At 41.6% G+C, this 14,561-nt stretch overlaps 2 protein-coding genes and 1 long non-coding RNA gene across 4 annotated transcripts in view; 2 read left to right on the top strand and 1 right to left on the bottom strand.

Moving 5' to 3' along the window:
* Positions 1–7,921, top strand: part of rpap3 (RNA polymerase II associated protein 3) — a 196,419-nt gene extending 188,498 nt beyond the window's left edge. The window contains exons 2-18 of the mRNA XM_076051759.1: positions 552–634; positions 1,054–1,214; positions 1,382–1,546; positions 1,634–1,744; positions 1,821–1,948; positions 2,049–2,170; positions 2,252–2,322; positions 2,431–2,562; positions 3,104–3,231; positions 3,325–3,446; positions 5,138–5,208; positions 5,309–5,401; positions 5,883–6,073; positions 6,194–6,380; positions 6,608–6,705; positions 6,802–6,902; positions 7,712–7,921. Of these exons, the coding sequence (XP_075907874.1) occupies positions 1,062–1,214; positions 1,382–1,546; positions 1,634–1,744; positions 1,821–1,948; positions 2,049–2,170; positions 2,252–2,322; positions 2,431–2,562; positions 3,104–3,231; positions 3,325–3,446; positions 5,138–5,208; positions 5,309–5,401; positions 5,883–6,073; positions 6,194–6,380; positions 6,608–6,705; positions 6,802–6,902; positions 7,712–7,797 (1,959 nt within the window). The 5' untranslated portion in view covers positions 552–634; positions 1,054–1,061 and the 3' untranslated portion in view covers positions 7,798–7,921. The remainder of the gene's footprint in view (positions 1–551; positions 635–1,053; positions 1,215–1,381; positions 1,547–1,633; positions 1,745–1,820; positions 1,949–2,048; positions 2,171–2,251; positions 2,323–2,430; positions 2,563–3,103; positions 3,232–3,324; positions 3,447–5,137; positions 5,209–5,308; positions 5,402–5,882; positions 6,074–6,193; positions 6,381–6,607; positions 6,706–6,801; positions 6,903–7,711) is intronic.
* A 772-nt stretch (positions 7,922–8,693) lies between these two features.
* Positions 8,694–13,959, bottom strand: mapk12b (mitogen-activated protein kinase 12b). 2 transcript variants are annotated; one of them, XR_012929507.1, is made up of 12 exons: positions 13,470–13,959; positions 12,169–12,298; positions 11,717–11,775; positions 11,521–11,632; positions 11,328–11,357; positions 10,769–10,816; positions 10,580–10,694; positions 10,414–10,501; positions 9,951–10,030; positions 9,667–9,745; positions 9,400–9,573; positions 8,694–9,047 (listed from the first exon to the last, which is right to left on the bottom strand). XR_012929507.1 is itself a non-coding variant. In XM_076051772.1 (12 exons), the coding sequence occupies exons 1-12, from the start codon at positions 13,586–13,588 to the stop codon at positions 8,989–8,991; spliced, it is 1,077 nt and encodes a 358-aa protein (XP_075907887.1). In that variant the 5' UTR covers positions 13,589–13,936; the 3' UTR covers positions 8,694–8,988. The 2 variants fall into 2 exon arrangements, 1 of the variants encoding a protein (XP_075907887.1); XM_076051772.1 differs by having other exon boundaries at positions 10,430–10,501; positions 13,470–13,936.
* Positions 9,934–11,841, top strand: LOC142905218 (uncharacterized). The gene is made up of 3 exons (XR_012929509.1): positions 9,934–10,046; positions 10,391–10,548; positions 11,495–11,841. It is a non-coding gene; the product is annotated as an uncharacterized LOC142905218 (long non-coding RNA).
* Positions 13,960–14,561: the final 602 nt, after the last annotated feature.

Raw genomic sequence — 14,561 nt, 5'->3', positions numbered from 1 at the left:
CATGTCACATCCTTTGCAAACAATGTTCAACCAAGCTGGTAAAACCACTCCTGTCAACACTATCATTCATTTTGTCATTGTAGTTTTCTATCACACTAAACAGTATAATAAAATTATATTCTGTAAATACTGTATAACAAACGCTACTTTACCTTGTCGATGAATATGTTTCCAAAAGACACTTGGGGATTCATCTCCAACAAATTCCTGTCGAGTTTCCCCTTTAGGACACTGGTAATTGTACTTCTCTACCACCTGGGGGTAGTAATGAGTCCAACCTAGTGTATTTTCACGATCTTTTGAACTGTGAGTACTAAAAAGTGCCTTATATTAATTTCATGAAGGTGGAATTGGTTGACACCTTGGATTTTGAAATTATGATACTGAATTGCCTTTTTATACCTTTAGAAGACATATGTATAATTGGCGACACTACTGACATTTGTCCAAAGTCGGCGCCTGTAGATCGTACAAATCGCGTCACCAGGAAGTAGGCGGGGTTACATATTTAGCTACATCGGGTTGTGAGGCTCCAAACATAAACAGATGCGGAAAATGTTATGTTGAAAGAGCTAGTTTGAAAATAGCTGCATGAATGAACGTCATTGACCTAAACAGGAGAAAGCGTTTTCAGGTAATGGACTAATTCAACGTAGATAAATACGTCATACTGTAAAACGAATATTCTGATGATTTTGTTTACTAGCTAGTTTACAGCAACAACGCCTTGGCAACGTGATTCTCGACTATTCTCCGACATGTACCCATGAGTGGACAAATATTACAGAGCTCATTTTAGCCACCTAAGTTGTTAAGTCGCGTCTCAGCGACTGTACCTTCAAAAACACGTTTGCTTTTCATGCTGATGGTATTTTGTGGACACGAGAATGCTATGATATGCGAAGAACGTCGGAAACGTGTGTAACCCTCTATGATCCTCTTTAAACCCTAAACCCTATTTTTCTGGCTGGGTGTTTTTAATGTAGGGGAAATGTGAGCCACATCACAGTGGACTGATTTATGTAACTTATTTGATGTATCTCCGTTTCAAAGTTAACAAGATGTCTGGAGGAAACAAAGCAGTTGAGTTACAGCTTCAGATGAGGCAAAATGCCGAGGACATGATGAGTTTCATGAGGGAGCTGGAGAGCTGGGAGACGGACATCAAGAAGAAGGACGATGAGCTGAGAAGAGGAGGACTTCCAGAGGAGCAGGTTTTTGTCTCTCTCTCTCCACCCCCGCCCCCCCAACACACACACACACACACACACACACACACACACACACACACACACACACACACACACACACATTATGAGATGCTGTTGCTTATTTGTTGACATCCAGGTCTAAGATGCTTGTTGTCTCAATCTCGTTGCAGAGTCTCCCACCTGTACGCAATAAGGACTTCAAAATGAAAATGAGAGACAAGAAAAAAAAGAAGAAAAAGGAGCCAGTGGGCAATGGCAGTGCGAAAGGAGACAGGCTGAAGAAAACCTCCAGGATAAAAGCCAACGATTATCAGTCGTGGGACAAGTTTGATGTGGTAACTTGCCCTTGAATGTTTTCATATGATATCACCAACAAACGTAAGGGCCCTATTTTCTCATCCTGGACCTGACGTGCGTCACAGGGAAAAGCCCTCTCTGAGCTGGACAAGGACGACAGTCCTCCAGAGTTGAACGAGTCCGACTCCGAGGAGGTCACGTTTGATCAGGAGAAAGCCTTGGCTGAGAAGGAAAGGGTACTATAAACACTGCGAGCAACAATAGCGGAAAGGTCATGTAACATATATTAATATTCTGCTATTTTTTGACTAGGGCAATGCTCATTTCAAAGAAGGAAAGTATGACGAGGCCATCGAGTGTTACACCAGAGGGATGAGCGCAGACCCTTACAACCCCGTGCTTCCCACCAACAGAGCCACATCTTTCTTCAGACTCAAAAAGTAAATCAAACATTCATGCAGTTCCTTATGACCTGAATTCAGCAATCTTTCAAAAACATTTTTTTAAGTCTGTTGTTGCGTGCCCGCTTCTCCGCCGCAGATACTCCGTAGCCGAGTCCGACTGCAACTTGGCGATCGCCCTGGACGGCAACTACTGCAAAGCGTTCGCGCGAAGAGGAGCGGCACGCTTCGCGCTGCAGAAATATGAGTCTGCGTTGGAAGGTGACGCACCAGTCACAACGAAAAGGTCGAGGTGCCTGTCGAGCGCTGAGGTTAACCGGTGTGCTTCTGCTTTCGGGCTAGATTACGAGATGGTCCTCAAGCTGGACCCCGGCAACTTCGAGGCTCAGAGTGAAGTGAAAAAAATCAGACAGGTGAATTTGAAAAGAGTGATTTTACGAGTTCAAAGTGTTTCTCAAGGTCGTTGTTGCTGTTTTTTGTGTTTGTTTTTTGAGTTGGTTTTTTTTCCTGCCTGGTTTCAGATCGTTGGCGATCAGGACTCTCCAGGTTCAAGCCAATCCACACAGCCACAGCAGGCCCCTGTGTCAGACTCGCAGCAGCAACTGATCGAGGAGCAGCAGAGGCGACAGGAGGCAGTTGTCCAAAAAGACAGAGTGAGCTTGGTTTGCACTGTGTATCAAAGGCAATCCAATTTGGAGTAATAAAAAAAAAAATCAGGGTTTTGTTTTGTTTCTGGTAAACCAAAAATAATACATCAGTAAATTATCAAATATTTATAGATTTGATTTCATGTTTGTTTTCTTTTCAGTATTATTGATACTTATCTTTATATTTTCTAATATGAACTAACCATGGAATCTGTATTATTTTTGTTTAATTGACCCTGTCACAACACAGCATTGAAATACAAGGTAACTTTTATAATAATATATGATTACTGAACTTTTTTTTTTTACCTGGAAAGACTAAACAGTAGAAGGTTGTGCAGATTAATCACATCATAATCTAGACAGGGATGTCTTTAGCACTGTTGCAGATTGAATGCTCCACCACTTCCCACGGTGCACAGAGACTTATCAATACTTTTAACCAGCTTTTTAGCCTTTTGAATATTTCGCTGTTGGCAAATGATGGCAAATCCATCTCCATTTATATTAGTAGCGTGTTTCCCTAAGTGCTGAGTCTTTCCTGCAGGGGAACGCTTATTTCAAAGAGGGAAAATATGAAGCAGCTGTGGAGTGTTACAGCCAAGGAATGGCGGCTGACGCCATGAACGTCCTCCTTCCTGCAAACAGAGCCATGGCCTTCCTGAAGCTGGAGAAGTTTGTGCAATACCACTTATTTCCCATAATATGTTGTTGTTGTTGTTGTTGTTGAGTAAACAAGGTTTATAGAGGATAAAATGTCTCATGTAGGTTCGAGGAGGCAGAGGAGGACTGCACCAAAGCCATTTCTCTGGACAGCACTTATTCCAAAGCTTTTGCCCGTCGTGCCACAGCCAGAGTGGCTTTGGGGAAACTGCAGGGGGCCAAACAAGGTGCCACTCAAATCACAAGCGAACAGTGGGGATCGAAAGTTTGGGCACCCCAGGTAAAGATTTGTATTAATGTGCCTAAAGAAGCCAAGGAAAGATGGAAAAATCTCCAAAAGGCATCAAATTGTGGAGGAGACATTCTGAGAATATGTCAAAAATGTTCAATTTTATTTCCATCATTTACACTTTCAAAATAACAGAAAACAAAATAATAAGTTTGGGCACCCTGCAGAGTTAATACTGCGTTGCCCCTTTTGGCAAGTATGACAGCTTGTAAAAGCTTTTTGTAGCCAGCCAAGAGTCTTTCAATTCTTGTTTGAGGTATCTTCGCCCAGTCTTCCAGTTCCTTGACATTTCTGGGCTGTCTGTGCCCACTGCTCTTTTAAGGCCTATCCATAGATTTTCAATTATGTTGAGGTCAGGAGATTGTGAAGGCCATGGCCAAACCTTCACTTTACGCCTCTTGATGTAATCCAGCATGGATTTTGAGGTGTAGGATCATTGTCCATTTGCAGAAGCCATCCTCTCTTTAACTTCAGCTTTTTCACAGAAGTTAGTGTCCAAAATTTGCTAAAATTTTATTGAATCCATTTTTCCTTGTACTCATGAAATGTACCCTGTGCCACTGGCTGCAATACAACCCCAAAGCATGATTGATCCACCCCCATGCTTAACAGTTGGACAGAGGTTCTTTTCATTAAATTCTGTGACCTTTCTTCTCCAAATGTACCGTTGCTCATTCCGGCCAAAAAGTTCTATTTTAACCTCATCGTTCCACAGCACTTGTTTCCAAAATGCGTCAGGCTTGTCTATATGTTCATTTGCCACCTTCAAACGCTGATTTTTGTGGTGAGGACGTAGAAGAGGTTTTCTTCTGATGACTCTTCCATGAAGGCCATATTTGTACAAGTATCTCTTGAGAGTGGAATAGTGTACCACAGCACCAGCATCTGCCAGATCTTTCTGGAGGGATTGTGCAGTCAAACGTGGGTTTTGACTTTGTTTTCTCACAATCCTGCATGCTGTTGTGATATTTTTCTTGGTCTTCCAGATCTTGCTTTAACTTCCACTGTTCCTGATGACTGCCATTTCTTAATTACATTCTGAACAGAGGGTATTGGCATCAGAAAACACTTTGCTATCTTCTTATAGCCTTCTCCTGCATTGTGAGCGTCAACTATTTTCAGTTTCAGTCTTCTAGACAACTGCTTAGAAAAACCCATGGTGCTGATTGTTGGGGCAAGGTCAGATGAGTCTGGGCATTTTAAATAAAGGTGAAATAAAAATAAATAAGATGGTGATTGTGAACAAACCATGACACTGTCAGGCCTCAGCCTTCCAAAGTGGGCGGTGCATGCTATAAACTCTGCAGGGTGCCCAAACCTTTGCAGATGCCATTATTTAGTTTTCTGTTATTTTGAAAGTGTAAATGATGGAAATAAAATCAACTTTTTTTGACATATTCTTAGAATGTCTCCTCTGCAATTTGATGCCTTTTGGAGATTTTTCCATCTTTCCTTGGCTTCTTTGTGCACATTAATACAACTTTTTACCTGGGGTGCCCAAACCTTCGATCCCCACTGTAGTTCTCAAGCACTTTGGATTGTATATTAGTGTAATTTTTCCCCTCCTCAGTTTGTGCAGCATTTTAAGACGATCACTGAACAGCCCACATTGATGTTGTCGGGTTTCAGATTTTGAGGAGGTGTTGAAGCTGGAACCAGGCTCCAAGCAGGCTGTGAACGAGCTGCAGAAACTCCAGATGGTACGTTTCCAGCAGCGGCTGTGCATCCAAACGAGCACAATCCGGTAGAAGGTGTCACGGTTACAATCTCTGCCTTTCCTTTGAACTCGCCTGTATTTAGGCTATGTGCTCCAGCGGCCTCCTTCAGACTGCGGATGGCACGCAGAGGAGAACCGTGCAGCCGATAGACAAGCCAGAGCATCTGCGCTCAACCGTGAGTTGTCACGTTTACATTTCTAGTTCATGAAAATTATATATTGTCTGCAACTTTAAGCATATATGAAAAACTGGAATTGAGTTTTTTTTTAATTTTATTGTTGATAGATATGAATTTGCTACCAGGAAAAACTCATCTATCACCTGTCAACATTTTTTCTAACTCTCCAAGTAGTATTCATGCAGCAAGTTTTATTTTATTTTTTTCAAATGTATTCATATTGTTAGGAATGTTAGAGAACATTCAAATATTTGCGATAATGGAATATTTCTGTGATAAAAGATTAGAAGTAGATTTCCAGTTGACAATACCAGTTGTGACCTCATATATCCACAAGGTGGCAGCAGAAATTTTGACTGTCTTAATTGTATTAGAGCTGAGATCAGAACATTGCTGTTATGTATCTTTATCATGCAGGTAAATTCCTTTTTGAAAATTGAACCGACTTGCTGTTAACAGAAGGTGCAATGTTTTTCAGAAGCCACTGATGAGGATTGATATCACGGAGGTAGGTGGAGAGTTGTGTTCGGCTGAGATGAAGTCCGTCGCTTCTAAAGCGTCCGTCCAGGAGGCCAGCAGGGAGGAGTTCTCCCCGCTGTCCACCTCACCCGCTGCCAAGATGATCAAGATCGAGGAACTCCCAGAAGCTCCCACACAAACATCCGACCAGTACGTGGTACCACCTTTTTTGTGTTTCGTTTTAACGGATTTCTTAATTTTTATCCCTGCACCTATAACAGAAGCGATCTTGGCAACTCCAACCTGTGTCCCCTGTGTCCTTTTCCCCAGAGTTCCTTCCGAGAGTAAGCAGTCCAAACGGCCAGCACAGGCGGAAGTGGCGAGCCATCCTCCCCTGTCAACCCGCCACTCACTGACAGTAGGAGAGCTCCCCCCTCCGCCCAGCAGCAGCTTTCAGCTGGAGGCCGAGCTGCGGAAGATCGGAAACCAGCCGGAAGCCGTTTACAGATATCTGAGGGTGAGCAGGAGTCTGAAATAATGCTTGCATGCAGACTGCGCTAGGATCCTGTTTGTCCTCATGATTAGGTGTCTGAGTGTTTTTTGTTTTATTTCACAAATGAAAAAAGAAGGAACAAAAAAGTTAAACATTTTGGGAAATCCTCTGAATACTGGAGAAACGAATGTGATTGTAGTGCGCCAATCATATCTCCTCTTTTGTAACACGTTTCCTTCTCCGCCGTGCAGCAAATCCAGCCGGATGCGTATGCCAACATCTTCCAGAACACGCTAGAACCGGACCTTCTGAACCAGATCTTGAGGACTGTGCGAGATTTCTTCATAAAGTAGGTTTTGGACGATGCTGAAGGGGTTGTAAGGGGGTTGAAATCAGTTTCACAAGTTACCTCTTCGAGCAGTAAATGAACGTCTGCCTTGCGCAGGAATGAAACTCTGGCCTTCACACTGCAAGTCCTGCAGAATCTGGCCAGCGTGAGGCGCTTCGACATGGCAGTCATGTTCATGTCTTCCACAGAGAAGAAAGGTGGAGTCTGTTTTGTGTATTTTGCATTCTGTATTTGTATGTTTGTATTAATATTTAGAATAGAATAGAATACAATAGAGCGCCTTTGTTAATCCCACATTGGGGAATTTTTTATAATTACAGCAACGTAAGTAGTGCAAAGAGAAGGATTATATTAATATGTGTATTTATAATATGTGTGTGTGTATAAATATGTATATATGTGTATATATATATATATAATATATTATATATTATATATATATATATATATAATATATAATATATTATATATATATATATATATATATACACACATATATATATATACATATACACACACATATATATATATATATATATATATATATATATATATATATATATATATATATATATATATATATATATATATGTATATATGTATGTATATATATATATATATATATATATATATATGTATATATGTATGTATATATATATATATATATATATATATATATATATACATATGTATGTATATATATATATATATATACATACATATATATATATATATATATATATATATATATATATATATATATATATACATATATATATATATATATATACATATACATATACATATACATATATAATTTGTGTGTGTGTGTATATATATATATGTAGATATGTATGTTTTTATATATGCAGGTATGTATGTACACACACAGACAGACAGACATAAACACACACACACACACACACACACACACACACACGATCCCTTTTGTCAATCCATTGTATTCCTCATCACGCCTTGTGTATTTGCCTTTTCTCTGCCTCAGTGTTGAAAGAAATTTTTGACTTCCTGTGTCAAGCCGAGCCCTACGCGTCTTCTGTCGCCGCCTTACAGAAGAAGTACAGAGTGTGACGTCCAGGATTTTAGGGGAGCCAAACGGCTCGTGCACACTTCTGATTTGAACATAGATATTCGGCTTTGTTTTCAAAGCCCACCAACGGCCAGCTATGAATAAAGTCCCATTGAATTTGAATAATGTGTCGCCAGGTCTCATGTGTATGTGTGTGTGTGTGTGTGTGTGTGTGTGTGTGTGTGGGAATTAAAATCTCATCTTGAAGATTAGATGTGACGGTTTTCCCAGCGTAGAAACGTATTGTTTAGGGATCCAGTGATGCCTCCTGGGAAAATGCCCCCTCCTACAGTTCACGCACATTCACTTCTGAAATAAAAGTCTGCTTTTTAAATGTCATTCATTCATCTTCCATACCCGCTTCTTCCTGAGCTCAGGGTCACGGGGGTCTGCTGGAGCCTATCCCAGCTGTCATTGGGCGAAGGCAGGGTGACACCCTGGACAAGCCGCCAGTTCATCGCAAGGCCACATAGAGATAAACAACCATTCAAACTCACATGCACACCTACGGAGTGTTCAGTTGACATGCATGTTTTTGGGGTGTGGGAGGAAGCCGGAGAACCCGGAGAAAATGATTTAAATATGATGTGCAAAAGTATCATGATAGTGAGAGCAGCCCGACCCGTTCGTTGATTTGTCTTGACCTGAGTTCACACCCTTGGTATGTCGAGCACATGTAGCATCAAATGAGACAGCAGGCTGGATGTGAATAATTGCATATATATGTGACAGCTGTGACGTGTCAAAATTACAAAACTCTGATCCATTGGGTAGACTGGACCCACACTTCATGCGAGAATAATGCCGATGAATATAAAATAAAGGGTTATTTGCTTATCAAACTAAAAAGCACATGTGTATTTTGAGCCCTCTAATTCTAGTAGACTAATTTACACAGTTGGCCTTTAAGTTTCAATGAGCTCCAGAATAAACAACCCAAAGCAAACTTCATGCCACACGATCACTGCACGTACTACAGTCAGTAGTTGGCATTTATTAAAGAAAAGAAACATTTTTTTATTGCATTCATTGAACAAAAGAACATTAACAGTACATCAGTGTTCATCATTTGTGAAAAAGCCACAAAAACAGGGAAGAGGACAATATATATATATATATACATACACAAGTCTGGATAGCAATGGCAAAAGTATGCAGAGGTATTTGTGCGGAGGTTGTGTTCCTCTGCGGTCTTAAAGTGACGTTTCTTTCGAGTCCTGCCTGAAGGTCAGTATTTCTGTGAAAGTGTGACCTGCAGAGAGACAAAAGAGGGAATATTTTGCATTTCCTGTGTGTTAAAGGCACGTGCACAGCGTCCAATGGCAGGTGCTGCAGCAACACACACAAAAAAATACAAATTCCCATTCAATACTAATAAACACCTTGGAAATCTGCCCTCTGTGAAGTCACAAAGGGCAGCTGAAACCTCACAAATTCCTCACTCAAGTCACGGACGAGTCTCCCAGTCTTGTGCTAGCTACAGCAGGTTTGAAGATCTACTCAAACGTTTTGAGTTTCATTTTTTATTTATTTTTTTTCTGGGAGGGGAGATGAAATTGCACGGGTTCTAGGATGAAAAATAAAGATGGACGGTGTCATCTCACGTTTCCACTGATCCAGTGTCAAGTCCATATTGTCCATCGTCTGGTCGTAGGGCTGCGCCTCAGCCTCATCGTCGCCGTCCCTGTACTCGCCGAAGAAGGGCAGGTCCAGGGCATCTGAGGCACTCACCCTCTGCTCGGGGTCCAGCAGCAGCATCTTCTCCAGGACAGACATGGCTGCATCGCAGGTATACACACACACACAAACACACGTTAAGAGAACAGAAATGAGCAAGATGTGGTGAAAGAATTTTTATTTTTTTGATATACCATCCAAGCTTGCTTTGGAAAAGATCGACTTCAAGTCTTTCTTGGGCACTTTTGGTAAACTTCTGATGTAGTTCCTGGCCTGGTCAAAAAGGAAGGGGAAGGTTATGTTTGGAAGAATCTTTTAATAAAGAGGAATACTCCTCAATGTATCCCTGTTTCCTATTATTCAGGTCATGATTACCCAGGTGAAATCAATTTATTCATCAAATGTTTTTTTGCCACAATAATATGTATATTGTTTTTTTTATTTCCACTCTCTGTGCAACAAGTGACCCTTGTCTTACATCCTGGCTCTTCAGCTTGGCGACAAAGTCCACGCCAGGGGTTCCTGTGATCTTCAAGATTTCCCTGAGCTGGTCCAGATCTGACGAGAGGCTCCGGTTAAGTTTTATAGCGCATGTTCTAGACGGACATGAGGGTCTTAATTTAACGCAGTTTTGTCTCACAGCTGGCACCATCTGTGGCCACGGTGCTTCTCAAGCTGCGTAGGACAGGCATATTCTATCTTCTTTCAAATGTTGTACTACTATTCGTCATGAGGGTGATTTTCTTAAAAGAAGAAGAGAAGTGCATATCTGTAATTTGGTCTCCTTTCTCCTTTTACATTCGAGAATAAGTCACTTACATTACATACTTACGTTTTTTGCATTGTTGGTCAGTTCATAAGTACCATTTTGTATTTAAAGACTCTTTTTTTAAATCCTCCTTTTCTTTTTGTTCAAAGGTAGAAATGCAGGAACTCTCTACCGGCATTCAAGGATACGATCGTTCCCTTTGAAGAGCGGCTTCCCCAGTAGCATCTCGGCCATGATGCAACCTGCCGACCAGATGTCCACTGCAACAGAGGAGGCGCTTCACTTTAATCTACAATGATGGCAGAACGTAAGGTTCTGCCTTTCCCCCCCCCCCTCACCTGTCTGAGTGTAGTGCATCCAGTTCAGGATGACTTCGGGCGCTCGATACCAGCGCGTCACGACGTAGCCGGTCATCTCCGTGTCGGCCTGCCGGGCCAGACCGAAATCAAGGATCTGATTGGAGGATTCCGCATGTAAATTAGGGGACCACATCAGTTAAACCAACTCCGTGCAAGAGTTAGAAATACCTTTAGCTCGCAGTCCTGGTTAATGGCTAAATTTCCAGGTTTGAGGTCCTGTCACATGCAAAAAGAGATCAAAAATAATTATACAAAAATAGTTATGGAAGCATTCTTGTGGTTTTCTGCAGATATTCATTTGATTTTAGCTAATAGGGTATTCAGATAAAAAAAAATATCTCAATAATAACAAGTTTTTTGTCTTTTATTTCATTAGAATGACAAAAAAAAAATCCAGATTTCTGCCACCTAAGATGCACTTGAACAATGGCAGGCTTCTCACCCAATTATGATGAGCTAAAAAATAAAAGTAAGTTTGCATATTTAGGCTTCAGGTTTTTAAAGCACCCCTCCACTACCACCACTAAACGAACTGGTAATTTTCTGTGTGAATTCAAAAGAGGCGACCAGATCATTCTGGGAGTAGTTTTCAATCGGGACCGTGTCCTCCTGCTCAATGTGTCCGGGAGACCAGAGTGTGGGAATGTGGATGAATGGGATTGAACGTGAATGAGAGCCGTAGCCCCTCCCCCAACGCTCATGGCCTGGGAAGTCAAAGTTCACGCACCCTGTGAATGATCCCTGACGAGTGGATGTACTGGGTAGAGAGAAAGAGAGAGAGAGAGGGGGAAGGAGACCAAGTCAGTCAAAATACGCATGTGAACCTCACTCCTCCTCCTCCTGCTTAAATCACTGAGACACCTTCTGTTGTTACGTCCCACACTGTCTTAATAGATTCTAGTCTGGATCCTGGTCATCACCTTCAGCCCGTTCAGCATCTGGTAGACCAGGAACTGCACCCTGTCCTCCGTCAGCCTCTCCAGCTTCATCAGCTTGCCCAGGTCAGTGCCCATGAATGGCATCACCAGATAACTGCGGCGCACAGGAGGTGTGGGATCACTTTGTTTGGCAGGAATGTCACAACAACTGAAGTTTGTTCAGTGATGAACGACTTACAAATCACGTAAGCGGTCCAGAGAGATTTCAGCAGTGAAAACATCCAGGAGCCCAATCACCTTTTCGGGAAAAGAAAGACTGTTAGAAAATTGTCAGCTGTAAAATAAATAAATAAATAAATAAAATTGTGACGTGATGATGATGATGATGATGTTGATGATGATGATGATGATGATGTTGATGATGTTGATGATGATGATTATTATATTATTATTATTATCATCATCATCTAAACAACTAAATGTGTCCCTGGACGTCAGCAAAGTCCCGAGACTCTGTGATGCCTTTGTGATGTCACAAAGGGGTACCCAAAAACACTCACTAGCGAGGTATTTGCTCCCCACCGCCCTCCCTTTTAGGTTTCCATCTCGAAACTGAAGGGTTTCAGCAAAGTGCCACGTCAAGCATTTGCGTGGCAGGCTGTCAACAGAGGGCTAAAATCAATCTCTTACGTTTTCATGCTTCATGTGTTTGAGGAGCCGTAGCTCCCGGTAGGCCCTCTTGGCAAAGAGCTTGGACTGGAAGGGCCGGTGCAGCTTCTTGATGGCTACCTGTGTGGCCGTGCGGCGGTCCCACGCCGAGCTGAAACGAAACATCAGGGCTCGATCAACACTTTTTACCCCGAATTCCGACAAGTAGTCAACCCCCGAGGACATCTCGGCCTCTTTCTGCCCGCATCAGGTCACCACCAGCACATCTGCTGCAAGCGCACAGGACAAAGGCAGCCGTGGTGGCTCTGAACACTTATCTCAGGGGTGGGGGGGGCGGGTTGTCCCTTTGACTTGTCCCGACAATGAGACTTTTTGGGGAGGGTGGGTGGGGGGGCTCTTTGTCCCCCCCACCCAAGAATTCAGGCGACACAATGCAGTGAAAGGCCCCGCAGAGCCAGCTGTGCGCAGACTTACTTACACCCCACCCAAAAATACCACCACACAGCACGCAGCTGCTGAATTCCTGCGAGCAGAGTGAGAACAGCGAAGTGAAACCCCGAGCAAAGTGCAAACCGGGTCAAACTGCCTTGCTGTGTTTTTTTGAGAATTACATGAGAAAAATTTGGTGACGGAGGTTAAAATACCTTTTTTTTTTTTTTTTTTAAGAAATGGAACCATGGATGAAAGTCTTTGTTGCAAAAGTGTTTATTATGATCATTGTTCCACCGCCGTTTTCCGCTCAAATTTGACCCCCTTACCATACAATTATTATTATTAGTAGTATTATTATTATTCGAAAGTACAAAACCAGATTTTAAGTATTTACTCTAATGAGCAATTATTCAACTTATTCTTGCGCAATTAAAACAAAGCACAACAGGGGAAATAGAAACAGGATGCAGCTGAGATACTGACAAGAAATGATCAAATAAAATACAGCAATATATACGCGACGCAATTAGATATCAACATCCTCTCTGAGATGTTAAAAGATTAAAAAAAAATAATAATAAATAAATATATATATACATATGTATATATATATATATATATATATACATATATATATATATATATATATATATATATATATATATATATATATATATATATATATATATATATATATATATATATATATATATATATATATATATATATATACATAACATATACAAAACAACAACCACCAAAAAAACATATATATATATATATATATATATATATATATATATATATATATATATATATATATATATACATGTTTTTTTGGTGGTTGTTGTTTTGTTTTGTTTCGTTTTTTGCGTGTCTCTTGGACTCACCAAACGGTGCCATAAGCTCCTGTGCCGACCTGCTTCAGGTCCCGGTACCTCTCCGGAACCTCCCACACTGTCCTGTTCACCTCCTGCCGGTAGAAGCCCGTCCTGGTGCGCACAGCCATAACCGAGCGACCCACCGAGCGACCAAACTACTGACTAGCGATCAGCTCTCTCCTGCGAGCCGTGCGAGGGCCTTCAAAATGAACGTAAAGGAGCGTGAGTCGCGACACGTATCATCCCCCCTCCCCAATCCCACCCCTAGGCGGACGGAGCAGTTCTTCCCTGACCGCCGTCAACAGAAACAAACACATACACATTGTTCGTCCAACACACCCTGGTCGCCCGGGGCAGCCACCGTAGGTGTCCGCAATGTGACGCAAAACATCTGCCCATTCTTATTCTGACCGCAGGGTGCGCTCCGGCCGGCTGAAGATCCGCCTGAGATACTGATCCCGGAACCATATTGACGCTGATCTTTGTTGCCATGACAACGGCAGCGGTTTCTTGTACACTGTCGTTGTTGTGGTTGGTTTTCAGGAGTAGCGGCTGTAGTTTCGTAGTTGTTGTGACTGTAGTAGTAGTAGTACTTGTAGTAGTTGCTGTAGTAGTAGTAGTAGTAGTAGTAGTACTTGTAGTAGTTGCTGTAGTAGTAGTAGTAGTAGTAGTAGTAGTAGTAGTAGTAGTACTTGTAGTAGTTGCTGTAGTAGTAGTAGTAGTAGTAGTAGTACTTGTAGTAGTTGCTGTAGTAATAGTAGTAGTAGTAGTAGTACTTGTAGTAGTTGCTGTAGTAGTAGCAGCAGCTGTAGCAATAGTTGTTGTTGTTGTTGTTGTTGTTGTTGTTGTTGTTGTTGTTGTTGTTGTTGTTGTTGCTGCTGCTGCTGCTGTAGTTGTTGGAGGGTAATTATTTTGCAGCAGCAGTTGTTGTAGTTGCTGTAGTAATAGTAGTAGTAATAGCAGTAGTAGTTCTTGTTGCTATTGTCATAGCAGTAGCAATTGTTGTTGTTACTGTAGTAGTAGTAGTAGTAGTTATAGTTGCTGTAGTAGCAGCAGTATTATTTGTTATTATTGCTGTTGTATTAGCAGTAGTAGTTGTTC

Source organism: Nelusetta ayraudi, unplaced genomic scaffold (assembly GCF_046127955.1).
Source record: "Nelusetta ayraudi isolate G7.1 ecotype Tasmania unplaced genomic scaffold, CSIRO-AGI_Nayr_v1 ptg000135l, whole genome shotgun sequence".
Lineage (NCBI taxonomy): Eukaryota > Metazoa > Chordata > Actinopteri > Tetraodontiformes > Monacanthidae > Nelusetta > Nelusetta ayraudi.
Note: the sequence above shows the minus strand (reverse complement) of the source record. Positions and strands in the feature narration are given on the sequence as shown.